Here is a 17,625-nt window from a genome sequence, read left to right on the forward strand (position 1 = left end):
CACGTTTACCCCCTTTTTTTTTTTTTTTTGGAATTACAATTTCCAATAGTGATTTCATAATTCACTATTGCTGAAAGATTGTGAAAGTTATTATTCAGTTTAAATTAGAGTACGTTATCTCAAATGTCCAGTTTTAGTTGTTAATAAGAAAAAAAAGTGAGCTGTACCATTTCAATAGTGTGTTATCATGTTGAAATACTGAAAAAGTCCCCCCTCCCCTCTCCCATAATTTGCATACAGTCCCTAATTAGCTCTACTTGTAGCTGCCAGTTTCTTATCGCAGCAGTGGTTCTCAGTCATGTCAGGTCCCCAGAAAGGTTGCAAAATACATCTAAGACAAACAAAATAACATATTCCTGCTTCACAAACTGTTTTTATTTGTCAAACTTTCCTCTAAACTTTTTTTCTTGAGAACTGCTGGAGATGTCTAAAAACTGTTCACATCAGGCAAAACATCCACTGGTCACAACCATTAGATCAACACATTCTCACTCTGAACTCATCACATACGGACGCTTGATCCGGACCCCTTGGCACCACTTTTCAAGGCACTGGGTCCCCCTTCAGTGTCATTTTTGGAGGTGCAAGTTATCAATGATAAACATATAACATCCAGTTAACAACGTCCAGCTAGACTTTCAAAATAAAGCTTGCTGAGAACAAGAAACACCTTCTGAAGGTGTAGAACTTTGGTTGGGTTCGGTCACCTTGGTGGAAGTCCTGTGCTCGACCCTTCCAACCACCCCATCTTCCTCCATCCTCCTCCTCACTCTTTATGCCACATCATGTAACGTGTGGGTGGTCAGAATGGGCTGTCTATGGAAGGTACCCAGTGCCTAAAAAATAATGCCAAGGGGTCCTGACCAAGTGTCCACATGTGACGAGCCGTGGGGTTGCAAATCAACATGACTTTAAATGTTGAGTAACACCGGACTGAAGCGCCGTGCACACTTTGTGAAGCAGAGACTCGAGTGTTTTTTTAATGTAACATCCAGCGTCCATAGATGTGATTCATAAGAATTAAAATGCACGGTCCTCAGTGTGTGCACACATGCAAGCAAAAATTCTTCAACCTCTCTGAAGCAATGATCCAACCAGTCAATGTAGAGAGAAAGACAGTGAGCTCATTACTCAAAGTGGCCTGCAGGAGGCAGTATAGTTAAAAAACACATTTAAACTGCAGTTACTCAACAGCGTGGATATAACCTTCAAACTTTGTACCAATACTGGGAGCTGATAACGCATCATGTGATACATAATGATATGAAATTTCAACATACCAACCATTATAAAATCAGACATTCATCTTGACTTGTAGAGGCCTGATTTCATACACAAATCTCATAATCTCGAAATGTCCAGCCATCCTGATAATGAGATTTAGCGCTGTTCTTTTAAATAACAACTTCAACTTAGCGTTTGATTTAGGGATACTGCTTCAATAATGTAGCTACCACTGGCTTCAGGGGGGTTTCCACTTGTCACTGTGGGCTGGAAGAGGAAAGAAGATGGCAGCAAACAGGACAGCAGCAGGCATCCGGCAGCAGACATCACCTCTGGGCCCTTGGTTTGACTTGATGCCATCAAAATCAATCAAATGTTGGAAACAATGCAGGATAAACATAATTCTGGAGCCGAGCAATTGTTCCCCAATGACAAATACAGATCTAGATATCCTGTATCTACATTCTGTATCATTTAGTTTTGCCATAAATCCTAATTCTACATACACACAGTTGGCCGTGTTGAGCTGGAATGAGTCTTAAATGGGACCAGTTTCTCGTTTCCGTCTCATTCTGTTTGCTGGAAAAACAACATTCATCTTTATGTCCAGTACAATAAATAGCACAGTCACCAGATGTGGGCTTCTGCAGTGTATCCACACACAGATATTCAAATGATCATCCCTCAATTCAGAACATTTCTACATTTATTTGGAAAATGAAATTGGTGGTATTACAAAAAATAAAATCATGAAGATGTCTTCAATCGTTTCATGGAGATTTGTATATGAGCAGCTTTACATCCCTTTTCCCCGTCTTATTGCTACATGGAAGAGTTTCTCTTGAAGCATTTTACATCTGTGTGAATCGCTCCTCATCTGAGAATGACATGTTGTGAATGCCCTCACTTGCAGTACCATTTTCCACTGTTTTCACCCGAGTCTCTTCATCATCCTCGTCATCCATTTTCTCCTTCTTCCTGCTACAATAAGAAGCCAGAGACGAGACTGAGCTCAGTGATCGCATTTACAAAAGGATAAATGTAAAGCACCCGCTGTCATCTGCTTACCGTTTCTTTTGGACCACAGAGGACACCAGCAGAGCGATGATGCCGACACCCACAGCGCCCATCACCACCCCGAACACAATGAGCCATGGAGGGGTGGCAGGGGTGGTCGGTGCTGCCAGAGTGGGGTTGATGCCGATGAACTCCAGAGTTTTGTCAGTTAGCAAAAAGGCACCATTGATGCGATTCCTGTACTTCCTGATGAGAAGGTAAACAGTTTAGATAAGAATAGTGACAGTTTTCAGCCCAGCATGTCTCCACAGGTCAGATTTTGCTGCATATATTCATACAGCAAAGTGCCACTGATGCTTCAGGTGAGCAAAGATTTTACTTAAAAGGTATCACCATGAAAGCTGAAATTTTATACTTAAATATGCAAATGAGGTAATCAAATATGCACCAATTTGCATCATTTTCAGAACACAAATCTGAAAGTTGGATAAAACCACATTCAAAATTCTTGGATCATTTTGTTGACAAAGTGAGTTAAGTTTAAAGTTTTTTTTTGAATGTCTCTTTTTATCACTGCATAAATCAGAAAACACTGTCCACAGCCTTAAAAAAAAACAATTTTTGGCATGTTTTATAGGAATAAAATGTTATATAAATCAGGCTATGAATGATGTATGAACAAAGCCCTCCGTAAAAACTTCCAGAATATAGATGGGAATAAAACTGTAAGTGCTGCAGAAGTGGAGATTTCTGGTAAGAAAAGAGCCTTTAAAATGAAACCTATTGTAAAATTTCACATATTTTAGACAAAAAAATAAGACATTACAGTTGAGTAGGGTAAACAAATATCACCATGAAACTTCCCCAGTTGATTTCATTTTTTTAGTTGACATGTTTTAATATGCAAATTATTAAAATATGTGCTAACTTGGCATACATTTCCAGAACATGAATCTGAACTAAAATAAAAACCCAAGTGTGTATTTTGGATGTTTTCTGTCCTCTAGTCCGAATCTGCATGTCAGGCCAGAGAGATGCAGTGACTCCATGATGTCCTCGGTCTTCAGAGTCTCCTCCCAGTCCTTTGGACCTGGATACCCCCAAAGCTAAGAGTCCAGGAGGAATCCTCGCTCAGCGTCCAAACACTTAAAGCTGAGTCGTGGCTCGACACAAAGCTCTGCTATGTTATTTGACATTCTTTATCACCTCCAGTGAGGCCTGATGAAAACCTTCATGTCATGTGATCTCAGTATTTGAGTCACCCCACAAAAAGCGGTGAAGTCGGTGAGGGTTGCTACAAAGACTGACCTGCATAATTTAGATTGTTGCTTTATCGCTCAGCACTCCCTTCACTCAGATCCTCAACACTATTTGACACAAAGCCTTCATGACAGCAGTGAGTTTTCCCAAATGAACTGCAGGTCCTCTTTTTCTTTTTAGATCATCACTTATCAGTAAGACCCCAAGGGGCCCCCAGTCCTACTCCTGATTGAAGGACTGCAAAATACAGCAGATTAGCTAAAGAAGACCCTTCCATGTATAGTATAGTTTTGATCTACAGTTTTACTGATTCTGGTATGAGCTTGTGTGGTGGCTAGCTGTGCGCAAACTGTTAGCATAATTCTTCTTCAGAACAATGACAAGATGAACTCATGACTAAAATAATACACCCAGCCTTACTTTTAACTAATTTTAGCTAATGTTAGCAAAACAACACTCATTAAAATGTTAGCATAATAACAGTTGAATTCACAATCAACACAGCACATCCTAGCTTAATTTAGAATAATAGCAGCCCAGTTTAGCAGCTACAGCCTCACTTAGTCTGTATGACTGGTAGTTTATGGTGGCTAATGTTAGCTAATATTAGCATAGGTACATAATATCTAACTTGTACTCATGTTACACTGTGCTTTAATATTTAACATTAGCCTAACAAGTTAGGCAATATGGTCTCACATCAACTAGCTAACCAGGCTAATCTCATAGCTGGTGAGCATCTGAGCTGCTAAATGAAATTCAAGGGATTTGCATAACTGAGAAATTATCCTTTATTGCTTATGTGGAACCTCATTAGTCATTAGTCGTTTAATAATTAGGCACTACTATTTCTGGGGTCCATGTTAGAATAATACTGTATATTCAATACAGGTTTCTCTTAAAGTACACAGAAATCCAATATACCTGTGATCCTCATGTATTAAGACAATGCCACTAAAACATCAAATAAAATTGCATCAAAAGCGGACACATGAGAAATAAAGCATGGAAAGAAGCAATGACTCAGTGTCAGAGCTGAACGTGACCTCTGACCTCTTGAAATGGGGGTTTTAAAAAGAGCTGTAGTGTCACTGCATCATTACCTGACAGCCTCCTCCACATTTTCTTTATCCACGAGGGCTGAATCCTGAAATGGTGACGTGACAATGAACCAGAAGGACACCCTCTCGGTCCGGTTACACACAATGATGTTGGACACACTGGAGAAGATCCATGAGACAATAAAGACCACGTCAGTGTCATAACAGGCTCATAAACCATGAGTCACTGATTTAATTATGGCAAAAACAGACTATAGTGTAGTTTTATAGTTATTGCGCCTATTCTTTAAACGCTCAAAAGGGCTTTTTATTGTATTTAAAAACCAAATGCACTCTTACTTAAACTGCTGGCTGTCGAAGTGACTCCTCATGGCAAAAGCCAGAGTTGCTTGGAAAAGGAACATTTCACTGTCATTCCAAACGTACTGCAATAACAAACACAGATCATGAGTTTCAGTAAAAGGCCTTCAAGGTTAACTGATCACCAGCTGGACCTTGTCCTCGGAGAAAGCAACCGCTCGCACTTTGGGTGAATTCTAGGCAATATTTATCACTGTTTATCACAGTAGCTAGTTGCATGAACGATCAGTCGATCATGAATTATAGCTGACTGTATTAAAACAGCATATAACACTTCAGTTTATGTATGAGCTGATGCTTTGATGTAGGAAGATGAATATTTAAATATATACGTACAGCTTGATCTCCCAGAGCAGTTTTGATGCTGAGTCGAACTTTGTAGCCATCTGCAACGCCTATATAGATAAAACATATTTAAATTAACTGTTAGGAGGATTAAACATTTCAGCTTCATCGGTTATTTACTCACAGAGTGGTAGAAAGTCTGGCACATGGACCAGCATTTAGATTAAATGTTCATGTCGAACGGAGGTCATTGTTATGAGGCAAACATTAGAGCTGAGTGATTAGAAGCTGCATTCCACACCTGAGAGCCAACAGAGAGCTCGAACCAGACTGGTGGCTCCACAGCAGCAGTGTGTTTACAGATGAAATGAAGACAGCGCAGGATAAGATGTGAACGTGAAATACTTCAGTTTTTGTATTAAAGGTTTTACGTGTGGCCACTTACCTTCTGTACACAGCTCGCTGGCCAGAGCAGATGACAAACAGAGCAGGAATAAGATCTTTTCCAGCATTTCCCCTGAGAACAAGAAGAAAAACAGACAAGCGTCCCAAAAGCTCAAGTGAGAGTCCCTGTGATCACTGCAGAGGAACGTCAGAGTTTAATGGTTAAGCCAGGGCACACCTGAAGTAATCCGTCCTCTGTTTAAAAAAAATGGCTGAGAGACGATTGGCTCGCCGTGGGCTGTATGACTTGGAAACTGTAATGTGTGTGCTGTGGTGAAAGTGTTGCTGTTTGTTTAAGTTTCCAAGGAGCCCAATGAGAGAGGCAGAAAAACACAACGGCTCAGTGTGTTTGCTCAGCTCAGGGCAGTCTGTGACCTTGCCATCCAGTGTGCCAGCCAGTCACATTTATATTAAGTAGCAATGCTTTTCCCTTCTTTGTGGCATGAAAACAGGACCTGTATGAAATCAAGCCTCTGAACATATCTGCTCCCATTAGCTAAGATAAGCAGTTGCATTCCTCGCAGGGCAAATGACTGATTTGGCACACAGGTTACAAGATGCTGACAGTATCAGCACAGAACGACCCAAAACTAGTACATGTCAGACTTAAACTGTTACATCTGCCTCTTTTAGCAAGCCAAATGTTGATTTCATGACATGTTGTACTGCACTTGCTCCCTGTCTCTCCTAAACACAGTTATCAGGCTTAATGTAGCTTTATTCTGTCTGGTAGACGATAAAATACCAGATAATTTCAACTAAATCTGCAGCATTAGATCCAGGAAGCTCAGTATGTTCACTGTCAGAACAATCGTGTGTTCTGAAATTCACTGCACGAATGTGAGGAGAGCTTTAGTAGAAAACAGAAACCAGAGCTGAGGCAAATATTTAATGTTAATCATCCATTCTACAGTGACAATTAGGCTGGCAGCTTGGTTAACTGTTTAACCACAGTGCTGGATGCCCAACAGAGCCTTTTATAAGGAAGTTGACACAGGGACACTACAGGCAAAGTCTGTTGCCAAGTTTGCTTTTTTAAGTCTCTAGCCGATGATAACAGACTGTATCTACCATTTAAAGCCGCAGCTGATCACATTAAATTGGGCACTTGGCCTACAATAAACCGTCTTTTGCTCCCATAAAATGTCATAAGTGCTTTTCCATAAAACACCCACGCTAAAACAATATGAAAACATCTTCATGACATGTAGAGCACAGTAAGAGTAGAGCAGTTAAACGTGCTTTAAAAGCTGCTTCATCGTTAAATATATGGTTTAAAAAACAGAAATAAATAAATATGTGCTTCCTGTTCTGTTTCTCTTCTATCCAAAAAGGGAAAAATATAATGGAAAACCTAAAATTCTCATGAGACTTCATGTGTAGATGAGTACACTGGTAACTTTAGTATTCTATTGTTTTTGGATTAACTCCAGTTCAGTCTCTGCAAAGCGTTCATTTACATAAAAAGCTTGTGCGGCAACACTGCAGACTGCAGGTATTTTCCTGGACAGATGATGGCAGCAGAGGCATGACAGCAGAGGAGCATTAGGTTCAAGAAGGCAAGAACAAATTCACCAATGATGAGCAAGATTCACTCATTTGGTTTGCTTGTTTTCTTTGAAATATCCCAGAAATTACTAAGTGGAGCTTCTTCGGCCTCACCGGCTTCAGATGGTTTCAAGGTTGCAAGTACAGATCTGCATGAAAAGTAGTTCAAACCAGCCCCATCAGCTACAACAGTGCAGTGCCAGTTACACATTAATGCACTGTTATATTGTCGTATTAACCGTCTAATAGTGAAATTCTATATATCATTCACAGGGGACACTTTTATGCTACTTAAAGCACATTTTGCTGTTAATAGGCTGCTGCTGTACTTTACTCAGACAGGCTTTTGACTGCAGGAGTTTTTTTTTTACAATAACATACTGGTACGTTTACGTAAAGGTACAATGTGCAGGAACTGTCGGGTCCTGTTTGTAAACAGTCTTCTGCGCCATTTTCGTAGCTTCCCCTCCGATGCTTCCTGCTTAACGCTCTGACACCTGGTCGCTACCTTTTTCTAAACCTCACCTGTGCCTTGTTCACCGCTGCGGGTCCACAGTCCAAAGGCTGCAGCCCAGAAACATCCTGAACACATCAAATAGGAAGAAAATAGGAAAATACAGGCAGAGGGAAGAGTCTTTGCAGATTAATACAACACCACACACTTCCAGTGGGTCAGAAGTGATGATTTAGAGGGATTAGGTTTCTTTTTTTTCCTGCACGTTGTTTTTTAGGAACATCCTCAGGGTGGACCTTGAAATAAGTCACCTGAATACTTCTTGTACCTCTGCTGACAGGTGTGAATTAACACAGTGATTTCTAAATTCGGAGAGTCATGCACAGATTCAAAGGGCTCCACCCAGCATAGATTTAAATTTATTAGTATAATGAAGCTGATCAGGTTTTTCTACATTTTATTCTATATATTCTTAATTTAGATTGTAAAAATAATCAAACAATCAAATACTTTTGCATAATAAACTTCATAATAAAGTGAACTCCAGCAAAAATAAAATCAATGCTACTGTTGTTTCTTCACTATGGGCTGTAAGACAAAGCAGCCCCTCATTCCTCAGACAATGGCTCCCTCTTCTTCCTGTGCTCTACCGCCCCCAGCAGGCGCACGTCGGCACTGCTACAATCAGCCATAACAGGCAGCAGGAGCGGATGATCCAGCCGAGCAGTCAGTCCGTCCTCACAAGGAGCACTTGTCGGAGGTGATACCGCCCCTCCGCCTGCCAAAACCTCCGCTTCCGTCTGGAAACAGGAGCCGGTGTGCAGAGCAGGATGTATCGATCTGTTTGCTTGTAGCGGCTCTCCGGCGGATCCTCCATGCGTCAGCCCCGGGAATGGATCAGGAATCCGGTGTGGCGTCTGCGGGGAGTTTCATCTCCCTGAATGAACATGAGCAGAGGTATTACTCAGGTCTCCACAGCCTGTGCCAAGCTGACACCTCAGGAAAACTGTCGTCCAGCAAAGTGGCAGAGCTGTTCAAGGCGTCTCAGCTACCTCCTGAATCCCTGCATAAAGTGAGTGTCTGCGCCTGCTCATCACATGTTACCAAGTGTGCAGGGCTGCGGCTGCTGATCACCGAGCCCACGGAGATCTGCAGGGTCCAAATGATCCGCTGTGCTCTCCAGTGTACATGATTTTATTTGCTTTGTGAATGGTCTTCCTGGTGGTGCGTTGATGTCGGTGTCAGAGAGGTTTTACACACCTCCTCTTCCTCACCCCCTGCCACAGAGGAGGGCAGCCCCCTTTACTCACCGTAATGTGGCTGCATGACCCCTCACTGCATTTGGAGGCCAGTATCTCTGGTGATCCACAGAAAATATGTATTTTATAGTCAGGTTGAGGGATTAAGAGTGGAAGTAGACATAGTAATGCCATTTCAGTGTCCACAGAGGTGGAGGCGTGCACCAGTTTTCCACAGCATACATCATTCTTTGCTCAGTTCAGATCATTTGGGTTTGTTTGCTGCTGTGGGCAGAAAAATTTCAGATGTCTCACGGTTTGTATGATGGTTGGTGTTTCTCACCACCCCGTATGAGCGTTTGAAGTCCTCCGTTTCACTGCAAATTACATGTATGTCTCATTACAGCTAGCAACTGTTTTCATTCTCTATTAAGCGGTGATGATTCCTTCAGTTAATTCACTGATCGTTGTTTGTTTGTAATGTGTTGTACCCCAGCAGTCTAAAATCCTAACAAAATGAATTTACAGTCATTTAAAGCTGAGAAAAGTCCTCGTAGTTGAGCTGGAACCTGAAAATGACTTAAAGAACACTCATCAGCTATCAAAATACTTACAATTGATTATCTGTCTATCGACTATCTAATAATTGACTAATTTAGCTCTGTGGACAGCTGTTCTGCCCACCGTGCTGCTGTAGTTTAGTTTTTTTGGGGTTCCAGACGGCCATTGTTTTCCATTTATTTCTGTACATTGTGAAAATCTCGCACACTCTTGAAACTTCATCCATCACAGAAAACATCAAGGCGAGTCTGTATGGTCCGACGGGAGAAACAACACAGCCTGATTCCTCCAAATGAAAAGCTGAATTCATCAGCAGTAAACACTCAAGGCTAGACTTAGACTTAGACTTAGACTTAGACTTTTACTTTATTGATCCCAATTTGGGAAATTCTTTAAAGCAGCTTTTGCTGCCGCAGCCTCACTTGGTCTGGTATGACCAGCAGGTTATTTTGGCTAATGTTAGCAAACTTTAGCAGGGTATTACAGTATAAGGGACATTAACGGGCAAGTTTTTCAACTGTTCTTCTCTTGTGCTGCTCTAACACTGTGTTTTAATCTTTATCTTCATGCTGTGTTTGTCACTCATGGCCATGGGACACAAAGCTGTGCTCTCTCAAACACTTTTAACGCACAAACATAACGTGACAGACAGAAATTAGTACAGACTTGATGTTCACTGTGATGGATTATACAACTCACACAGTTTTCTGTTACCTGATTTTTGTCCACTACAGAACTGAATGGGAATCAATGGAGGAGGAGGAACAATACAACTAAATATTTAAAATTACAGCATTTGAAAAAAGAAATCAACTAAATTTAAAGGATATATGATGTGGTAAGGAGCTAAAACTTGCAAAAACACTGGCACGGTCCTTTAAGTTTGAACCCACTGTTTTACTCAATGAGGCTTTCAAAATCTCATCTTACAAAGTCTGGGACTCTCATTCAAACCCTGGAAAAACAACACGTAAGATTAAAACTGCTTGTACCACCTCATTGATTCATATTACGTTCACGGGATGACAGCGTACATGCTTGGCAGTAAAGATGTTAGCAGTGGTTGTGCTAAACTGTTTGTCATTGGTTCTAGAACTCAGTCATTTTGCTGACCCGCCACGGGGACATAAACATATTTTTCCAGCTCAGATGAGCACAGCAGGTTGCCGCCTCCATTCGCGCCGCTCACAGTCCCGTGGGGTCAGCTCCCGGCGATCGCAGCCTATTGTGTCTCTGTGTGGGTGTCAGGAAGTTTGGCATTGAGCTCCGCTTCCTTCCTGTCCGGCCTGGATCGCCGCCACCACATGGGGGTGATTGACACACAGCCCTCTGAGCCGTGTTTGGCCCTGCTGCAGGATGCCTGCAGTATCACTCTCGGACTCGCCGCTGGCTTCTGGGTCATTGTGTCAAACTTTATCAGAGAATCCTAAATGGTGTATTTCCTCCATGATCTGTGATAACAGAGATGTCGTGTTACAATTTGGCTTGTTTTACTGTAAATACGCTCTTTGCTGTTTGTCAAAACAAGGGGAATTTTCCATTATGCACTGAATGAAGAGGTGTGTATTGTTGAGTCATGATTCACCAAATTTACAGGAGGAGGGACCTTTATGTCTGGACTATTGAATGTGTCCAGCCTGTGTTTGCAGCTCCTGCCGAGCTGTCATTGGCGTCTTTGAAGCCAGTCGTCTCTCAGAGAAAGGCTCAGCCTCCCACACGTTACTCCGCAATGAAATCAATTCTTATGCTGATTTTATGGACTTAGAGAGCAGCGAATGTTTCCCATATGGTTTTATCATGTGACATGATGAATAGAGGGAAGGTGAAGCGTTTTAATGGGATGGCTCCCCTGTGATATTACGTGGATTATCCATTAATGTCTCTGAGTTAGTTGTCAGGTTGAAGATGAATTCTCCGGTGAGTGCTGAGTGTAGTAACGTGTTGCGTTACACATGGTGGGGCGTTGGTAGACGTTGCTGTGGAACCTGTCTGGTTGACAAAGGCGTGGCCCTGTTCAAGACATAATTTTCTGGAACTCGTCTGTCCTGGTGTTGCTCGCACATTGATCTTGGTTTAATCAACTGTATTGCTGGCTGAAGTAACTGTTGGACAGATTGTCTTGGAGAGGATGAATCCTGCTGAAGTTGGTGGTCACCTGACTTTATCTACAGTGCCACCAGCAGGTTGACACTTTCACCTTTTAGTTAAATGTTTCAGCAACTATCTATATATGCATGCTCTCCTGAGGATGAAGCTCCACCAGCAGGTCACAGTTTTCACTTATCTTGCAAAATGCCTTAACATCTGCTCCATGGATTGCCACAAAGTTTTAAAATTCAGATATTCATGGCTCCACATGGCTAATGAATCACAATTATTTGGTGATCCCATTTTCCTCTAGCACCACCATGAGGTTGAGATTTGTGGTTTTGAGTGAAATGTCTCAACAACTTTCATTTCCCCTCAGGATGAATTGTGATAACTTTGGTGGCCCCTAAGAGACCAGAGATTTCATCTTTTCTATCCCACACATTCATCTGTCTCGTCAAAACCTGTTGCCTACATTACCCACAATGCACCTTGACCTCTGACAGTTCAGTGTGAGAGTCAGCTGTGTCATGGTAGTATCATCTAACACAGCCTCTGTCTGTGAGGAGTGGGCTGCAGAGGTCTGGTAAGACTACACCAGACTACAGAGCAGCTTCTTTCCTCAGGCCGTTCCTTCATCCTACAAGAATAATAGTTTATTTTTATGACTTATTATTTATTAATCCATTTATATAATTTTGTTTTGTGGGTAACATAAAGGGACTGCGACTTGCATTTTGTTGTACAACCCTGTGTTGAAGCCTGCTAAATAAATCAACCTCGTACCTTAACTTTTCATTTAGCGCCATCATCATGTCGAAGTTTCAGTGTGTACTTTGGTTTACCATTAAATACTTTCAAAATTAGCAACCCAGTTCCCATCAGCTTCAGCTGACCTTTGTGTTTAGTGCTAATTAGCAAATGTTAGCATGCTAACACGCTAGAGCAAAGCTGAACATGCTACACATTATACCTGCTTAGCATCAGATTGTTAGCATGCTTGTTTTCACACTTAAACGATGATACTGGATCTGGTAAAATGGTAAATATGTGCTCTTTGCTTATTTGTCAATTTGCATTCTTGAATCACAGAAAAGTTTTTTTAGTTTAAGATGGAAAAAAAGGACAAATCTGTGGCTGATGTGTCAGATATCCTACATATTACCATGGCTAACACTCACACTCAGGTTTCTCATTCAAACTGTCAACAGGGCATGTGATTTATTAATATCCAGAAAGTCAAACCAGTGATGACACTGTGTGCTGAAATGTTTTTGGCGTTTTTCCACCGCCCTTAAATAACTTCCCCCCTCAGGCCACACATCTGACCTGCCGGTCTGGTTCCTCAAGGCCTTCGCTGGCGTTCCTGAAGTAATCTCTTCATTAATCTTCCTCACCAGCGCTGCAGACCTGACCTCCGCTGTCTGCTCAGCCTCTCTGGCCTGTAGTTGTTTTGGATCTGCCTGTGAAAGCTGTTGAATGAACACAATGCAGGTCAAGCAGAAAAAATGGCTCATAAGGCGATATGAGCCGCATGCACTCCACCCGTCCCTCAGCCTCATTAGACAATGGGCATTAACAGCACTCCTGTCATTCAGCTTTGAAAAACACATACCAGCTAGACTTCTCTAGACTTTTTGCTGTCGTATGTTCATAAGAAAATACATTTTTGGCATTTTAAGCACCGTTAATCCTTTGTTGCCACAAGAAGAGCAGAAGCTTGTCTCTGCTGGGTGTTTTGTCGTCTGTCAGTCACATGTTGAAAACAGTCCTTGTGTTGTTGAGGTGACTTTGAAAAATCAACCTCTCACATACCTGTATGGAAAGCTAACACCAACAGCTGGTTAGCTAAGCCCGTAGTGTGTAAACAAATATGATATAACGTGTTAGTTAGTGAGCTTCAGAGTTGCTGGTGAATGTCTTTTGTTAGCTTTGGACTGAACCAGGCTAACTAGCTGCTTCCAGTTTGCTAATATAAGCTAGCGGTTAGCATAGCTTACATGGTTATTGAGCTATCTCTTTAATGTTAGTTAGTTTACTAACTTTATATCTAATTTGTGTAATCTCTTAAAAAAATGTGTAAAATTGACAATTTGTGTTTTACGGAGGGGCTGTGGGCTTTATCTCTACCAGGCTAGCTGTTTCCAGACTGTAGTAAGGCTAAGCTAACCATCTACTGGCAGTAGCACCATATTTTTCCCCATTAAAAGGGTTTTCTGGGGAGTTTTTCCTTATCCGAATCAAGGGTCTAAAGGGTGTCCTGAAGCTCTCTGAGGCAAGGTGTGATTTGTGCTGTCAGGCTATGTAAATAAAGTTGGCATTGAATTTGTGTTTACTGTACAGACATGAGAGTGGTATCATTCTTCTCATCTAATTCTTGGTGAGAAGGCAGTAAGCATATTTTCTAATGTGTGTGCGGGCATGCATGCTTGTACAGCTATCTTTGTGAGAACCAGTTTGAGTTTCAAAATTGGGAGTGAGAACATTTTTGGAAAGGGAGGACATTTTGTTTTTAAGGGTTAAGTTAGAATTGGCTTTAAATTGGAGTTTGGCATTTAGTTGGAGAATGCATTTTGTCAATGAGTGTCCTCTGTGTGTGTGTGTGTGTGTGTGTGTGTGTGTGTGTGTGTGTGTGTGTGTGTGGCATACCAGATTCCATTAATACTTCCATGACAAAGAGGAATTTCAGTTATTCAGGCTCGTATTGTTTCAGTATTGTACTCAGCGGCCGCATCTGCTTTGTCACAGAGGAGTTTGTGGTCACATCAACACGATTATAAACTCACTTACAAACAACTCAGTTATAAACTCTAAAATTTCCTCCAGTTATATTTTGGGAAATTTTTCCTTGATTGTCCCACATAATCCTAATCTTCTTTGCTCCCCCAAAGCAGTCATTGTACCTCTAATCAATAGAGTACGGGATAAATAGATCCCACTGTGCGGCTGATCCCTTACACACTGTTTCTTCTAGCCTTATTCTGTCAGCAGAGCCTGTAATTTTGTGCTCCTGGCCAGATTAGGTTTCTGAAAAGAGGAAAACAATGCACGACATATGAGATTTATCAGGGTAATATGTTGTTAAAAACTTTTGCAGGTGACTGAGGTGTGTGGAGCAAAGCGCCTGGGCTTCTTCGGCACGCCTCAGTTCTACGTGGCCCTGAAGCTGCTCGCGGCCGCCCAGTCCGGTCTGCCCATCCACCTGGAGAGCGTAACAGCCAGTAAGTCTGCCGCTCGGAGAGGAGGCGTCTTATGAGAGCAAAAGGGGATCAGGAGATTATCTTAACATGGCAGGATTTGGACTAATCTGGATGAAAGGGGAGTCGCGTGGAAAGGGCTAAGTGGGTTTGCCCTTATTACAAGAGCACACAATCAGTCACACCCCGGCCAAAGAGAAAATCTGTTTTCGCACAGCGCATGGGTAGCGTGATGGATTATTAGAAGTGTGTTCAGAGTTTCATATTCACAGCAGAGAGGCTCAGTCGCAGCTCACCTCTGCAGAAAACACCCCAAAGCTCTGGAACAGAGTAACTAAAGACACCAGGGAAGCAGGTTGATTCTGAAGAGAAGCTAAAAACATTCCTGAAACTGCTTTTAAAATCTTGTATTTTACTTTCATGCATTCTGTGTACTCCATTTTAACTTTATTTCATTACTATTATTCAATGGTTTTACAGTCCTTCTTACGTTAAGCATTGTCTTTATTTTCATCCTTATTCTATCTTATTTTTGCTGTTAGTATCAAGAGGGTTGCATGTGATTTCTTTGTTGAAAAGCACTTGGAGCTGCATTTATTGTATGAAAGGTGCAACACAAATAAGTTTATTATTTTTGTTATTATTATTAATTCCCTCATTCTAATTCTCAATGTATCAAAGGTCATCATACAGGAAGCTCCTGATCAGCCAAGACTTTAAGAATCGTCTTTTTATGCATTAAATACTATTGATTTTGACTTATTTCCAAGGAAAAGGAAAAAAGTCGAATATCAGAAGAACAGAACAGAATCAAAAATAAGCTTTATGTGTCCCTTTAGATCTACCTCTGCCCAGATTTGTTGGGCTGAAGAATGAGCCGGAGGTGCGATACCCAGTCATCCCTCCGAGCATCGACGGTCAGGGGGCCCAGTGTGGGACTGCACCTGGTTCCTGGACTCCAGCTGACAGGAGCGCCTTCAGACACCTGGAGGCCAACGCAGAGAAGAAGGTGAGCTTAACGGTACACGTCGACCTCCGCCTCTCCTGCCAGCTCGTTAACATACAGCTGTGACAAGTTACCGCCTGACATGTTGGATTTAAATTTTCAGTCAGAATAATGAGTTTAGAATAAATCAGGGGTCACTGTTTAGATGTTAAGTTGGTGCACTGAGCAAAGACATTCCAGATCTTCATCATCATCAGCAGAAATACCTCATTTATTGAAGACTGACAAGCCTCCTCGAAGGTACCAGACAGGCCACAAGTATCCAGACGCTCATATGTCGAAAGACCTCCCAGAACACAGACCTGCTGAAGCCTCATGTAAACTTGGACAGTCTTTCTCTGTTACATGTCACCTCTCTACTGTTGCCTATGTAATTATAGCATAAAATCCTCCCAAAAAATATCTAAAAACAGATGTCTGTGTAATTTTATCATAACTGCTTAAAACTGGAACATGAGCTGAAATAAAAGACTTGTTCCAGGTCAGTGCTATCCAGCGAACCTACAGCTAATCATGTGAGACAGCAGTCCGCCGGTTCTCAAACAGACACAACCCCGATTCCAGAGAAGTTTGGGCGCTGTGATCGCTCTCTAATCTTACAGCACAAAGACAATATATTTAATGTTTTTCCTCATCAGCTTCACTGATTTTGTAAATATCTGCTTGTTCTGAATTTGATGCAGCAACAAACGCTCCAAAAACACCCGTTTGGAACGTTCCACAGGTAAACAGGTGCGGTGCAGTAGCTTGAACCGGCTGTTTATAAGAAGACTGTCAGTCAAAGTGTCCATGACCCAGTGACATGTTCACGGGACAGTTTCCAGCACAGAGGCGACTTGTTCTGTGTATGTGGAATAACTGATGTTCTGTCCCTGAAGGAATCCTGGTCCCCGCCTCGCTCGCCGTGCAGTTCGCCGCCTCGCTCGCCGCTGACCTACCACCGTTACCCGTACGCCAAGCAGAGAAACGGGGCTGACGCACACATCAGTAAGACCTTTTCTGTCCTGTAACTGCACAACATCTGCAAACACGCCTCGTCTGTTTGTTCTACAGCCTGTTTTCATGTCCTTTTTGTGAATATACCATAAAAGAACGTTCCTCGTTGATTGCCAACTGAGTACTGCAGTGGACATAAACTACAGACGTGCATGTGTTGCATGAGTCATGTGGTGTAAATTAGAAATGAAATGAACGACCAGGTTTTACCGCAGCACCTGTTCTTCCTCTAAAGTTCGACGTCTCTCTCCTGTCTTTACCTCCTCCTGCTCCTTTGATCTCTGGATCTCTGATTCTCTCAGATCGTCTTTTGAGGGTCATAATCGGAGGGAAATCATTGCATGTTTCAGGTTTCTCCTCCACCAAAAGCTCATTTTTCTCTGCTGTTTTTCAGCCTATGAAAGCAAACATTCCTCACGGCCGATCGTTCAGATGGAGCAGCACTCCTCGCCCAGCAGCTACGGGACCAAAGCCGCTGTGGAGCATCCGGCCATCGCTCGGGTACAGCCAGATGTTTACAGCTTTGCTCTCATGTAATAGCTCTTTATGCTCTTTAAGTGTGTATTATGATTCCTGTGTGTGTTCGCAGGCGTCCTCATCAGAGAGGCTGGACCAGCAGGGCGTAGTGGACTACTCGGATGATGACCCCTGGAGGATCACAGAGGAACAGCTGGAGTATTACACCAATCAGTTCAAGACCCTGCAGCCTGACCTGGGGGCTCTCATCCTGGGTATGGACCCCTCCCCTGCTGCACCTCTTTCTAAATAGAAAAATCACTTAAAAACTTTTCTTACCCCTCTGCGACTCTTCTCCAGGAGCCATTGCAAAGAACTTCTTCACAAAATCCAAGCTGCCAATACCTGAACTTTCCCACATTTGGTAAGT

The 17,625-nt window shown here is 42.2% G+C and overlaps 2 protein-coding genes across 2 annotated transcripts in view; one reads left to right on the top strand and one right to left on the bottom strand.

Moving 5' to 3' along the window:
* Positions 1 to 22: 22 nt before the first annotated feature.
* On the bottom strand, positions 23 to 8,727 carry cltrn (collectrin, amino acid transport regulator). Its single transcript, XM_076726494.1, has 7 exons — positions 7,725 to 8,727; positions 5,653 to 5,724; positions 5,259 to 5,317; positions 4,902 to 4,987; positions 4,605 to 4,721; positions 2,293 to 2,487; positions 23 to 2,205 (listed from the first exon to the last, which is right to left on the bottom strand). The coding sequence occupies exons 1-7, from the start codon at positions 7,789 to 7,791 to the stop codon at positions 2,076 to 2,078; spliced, it is 726 nt and encodes a 241-aa protein (XP_076582609.1). The 5' UTR covers positions 7,792 to 8,727; the 3' UTR covers positions 23 to 2,075.
* The window catches only part of reps2 (RALBP1 associated Eps domain containing 2), a 20,222-nt gene continuing 10,946 nt past the window's right edge, over positions 8,350 to 17,625 (top strand). The window contains exons 1-7 of the mRNA XM_076726493.1: positions 8,350 to 8,725; positions 14,638 to 14,761; positions 15,577 to 15,746; positions 16,622 to 16,730; positions 17,134 to 17,240; positions 17,329 to 17,470; positions 17,556 to 17,619. Coding sequence (XP_076582608.1) covers positions 8,546 to 8,725; positions 14,638 to 14,761; positions 15,577 to 15,746; positions 16,622 to 16,730; positions 17,134 to 17,240; positions 17,329 to 17,470; positions 17,556 to 17,619 — 896 coding nt within the window. The 5' untranslated portion in view covers positions 8,350 to 8,545. The remainder of the gene's footprint in view (positions 8,726 to 14,637; positions 14,762 to 15,576; positions 15,747 to 16,621; positions 16,731 to 17,133; positions 17,241 to 17,328; positions 17,471 to 17,555; positions 17,620 to 17,625) is intronic.

The sequence above is a fragment of the Chaetodon auriga genome, chromosome 3 (assembly GCF_051107435.1).
Source record: "Chaetodon auriga isolate fChaAug3 chromosome 3, fChaAug3.hap1, whole genome shotgun sequence".
Lineage (NCBI taxonomy): Eukaryota > Metazoa > Chordata > Actinopteri > Chaetodontiformes > Chaetodontidae > Chaetodon > Chaetodon auriga.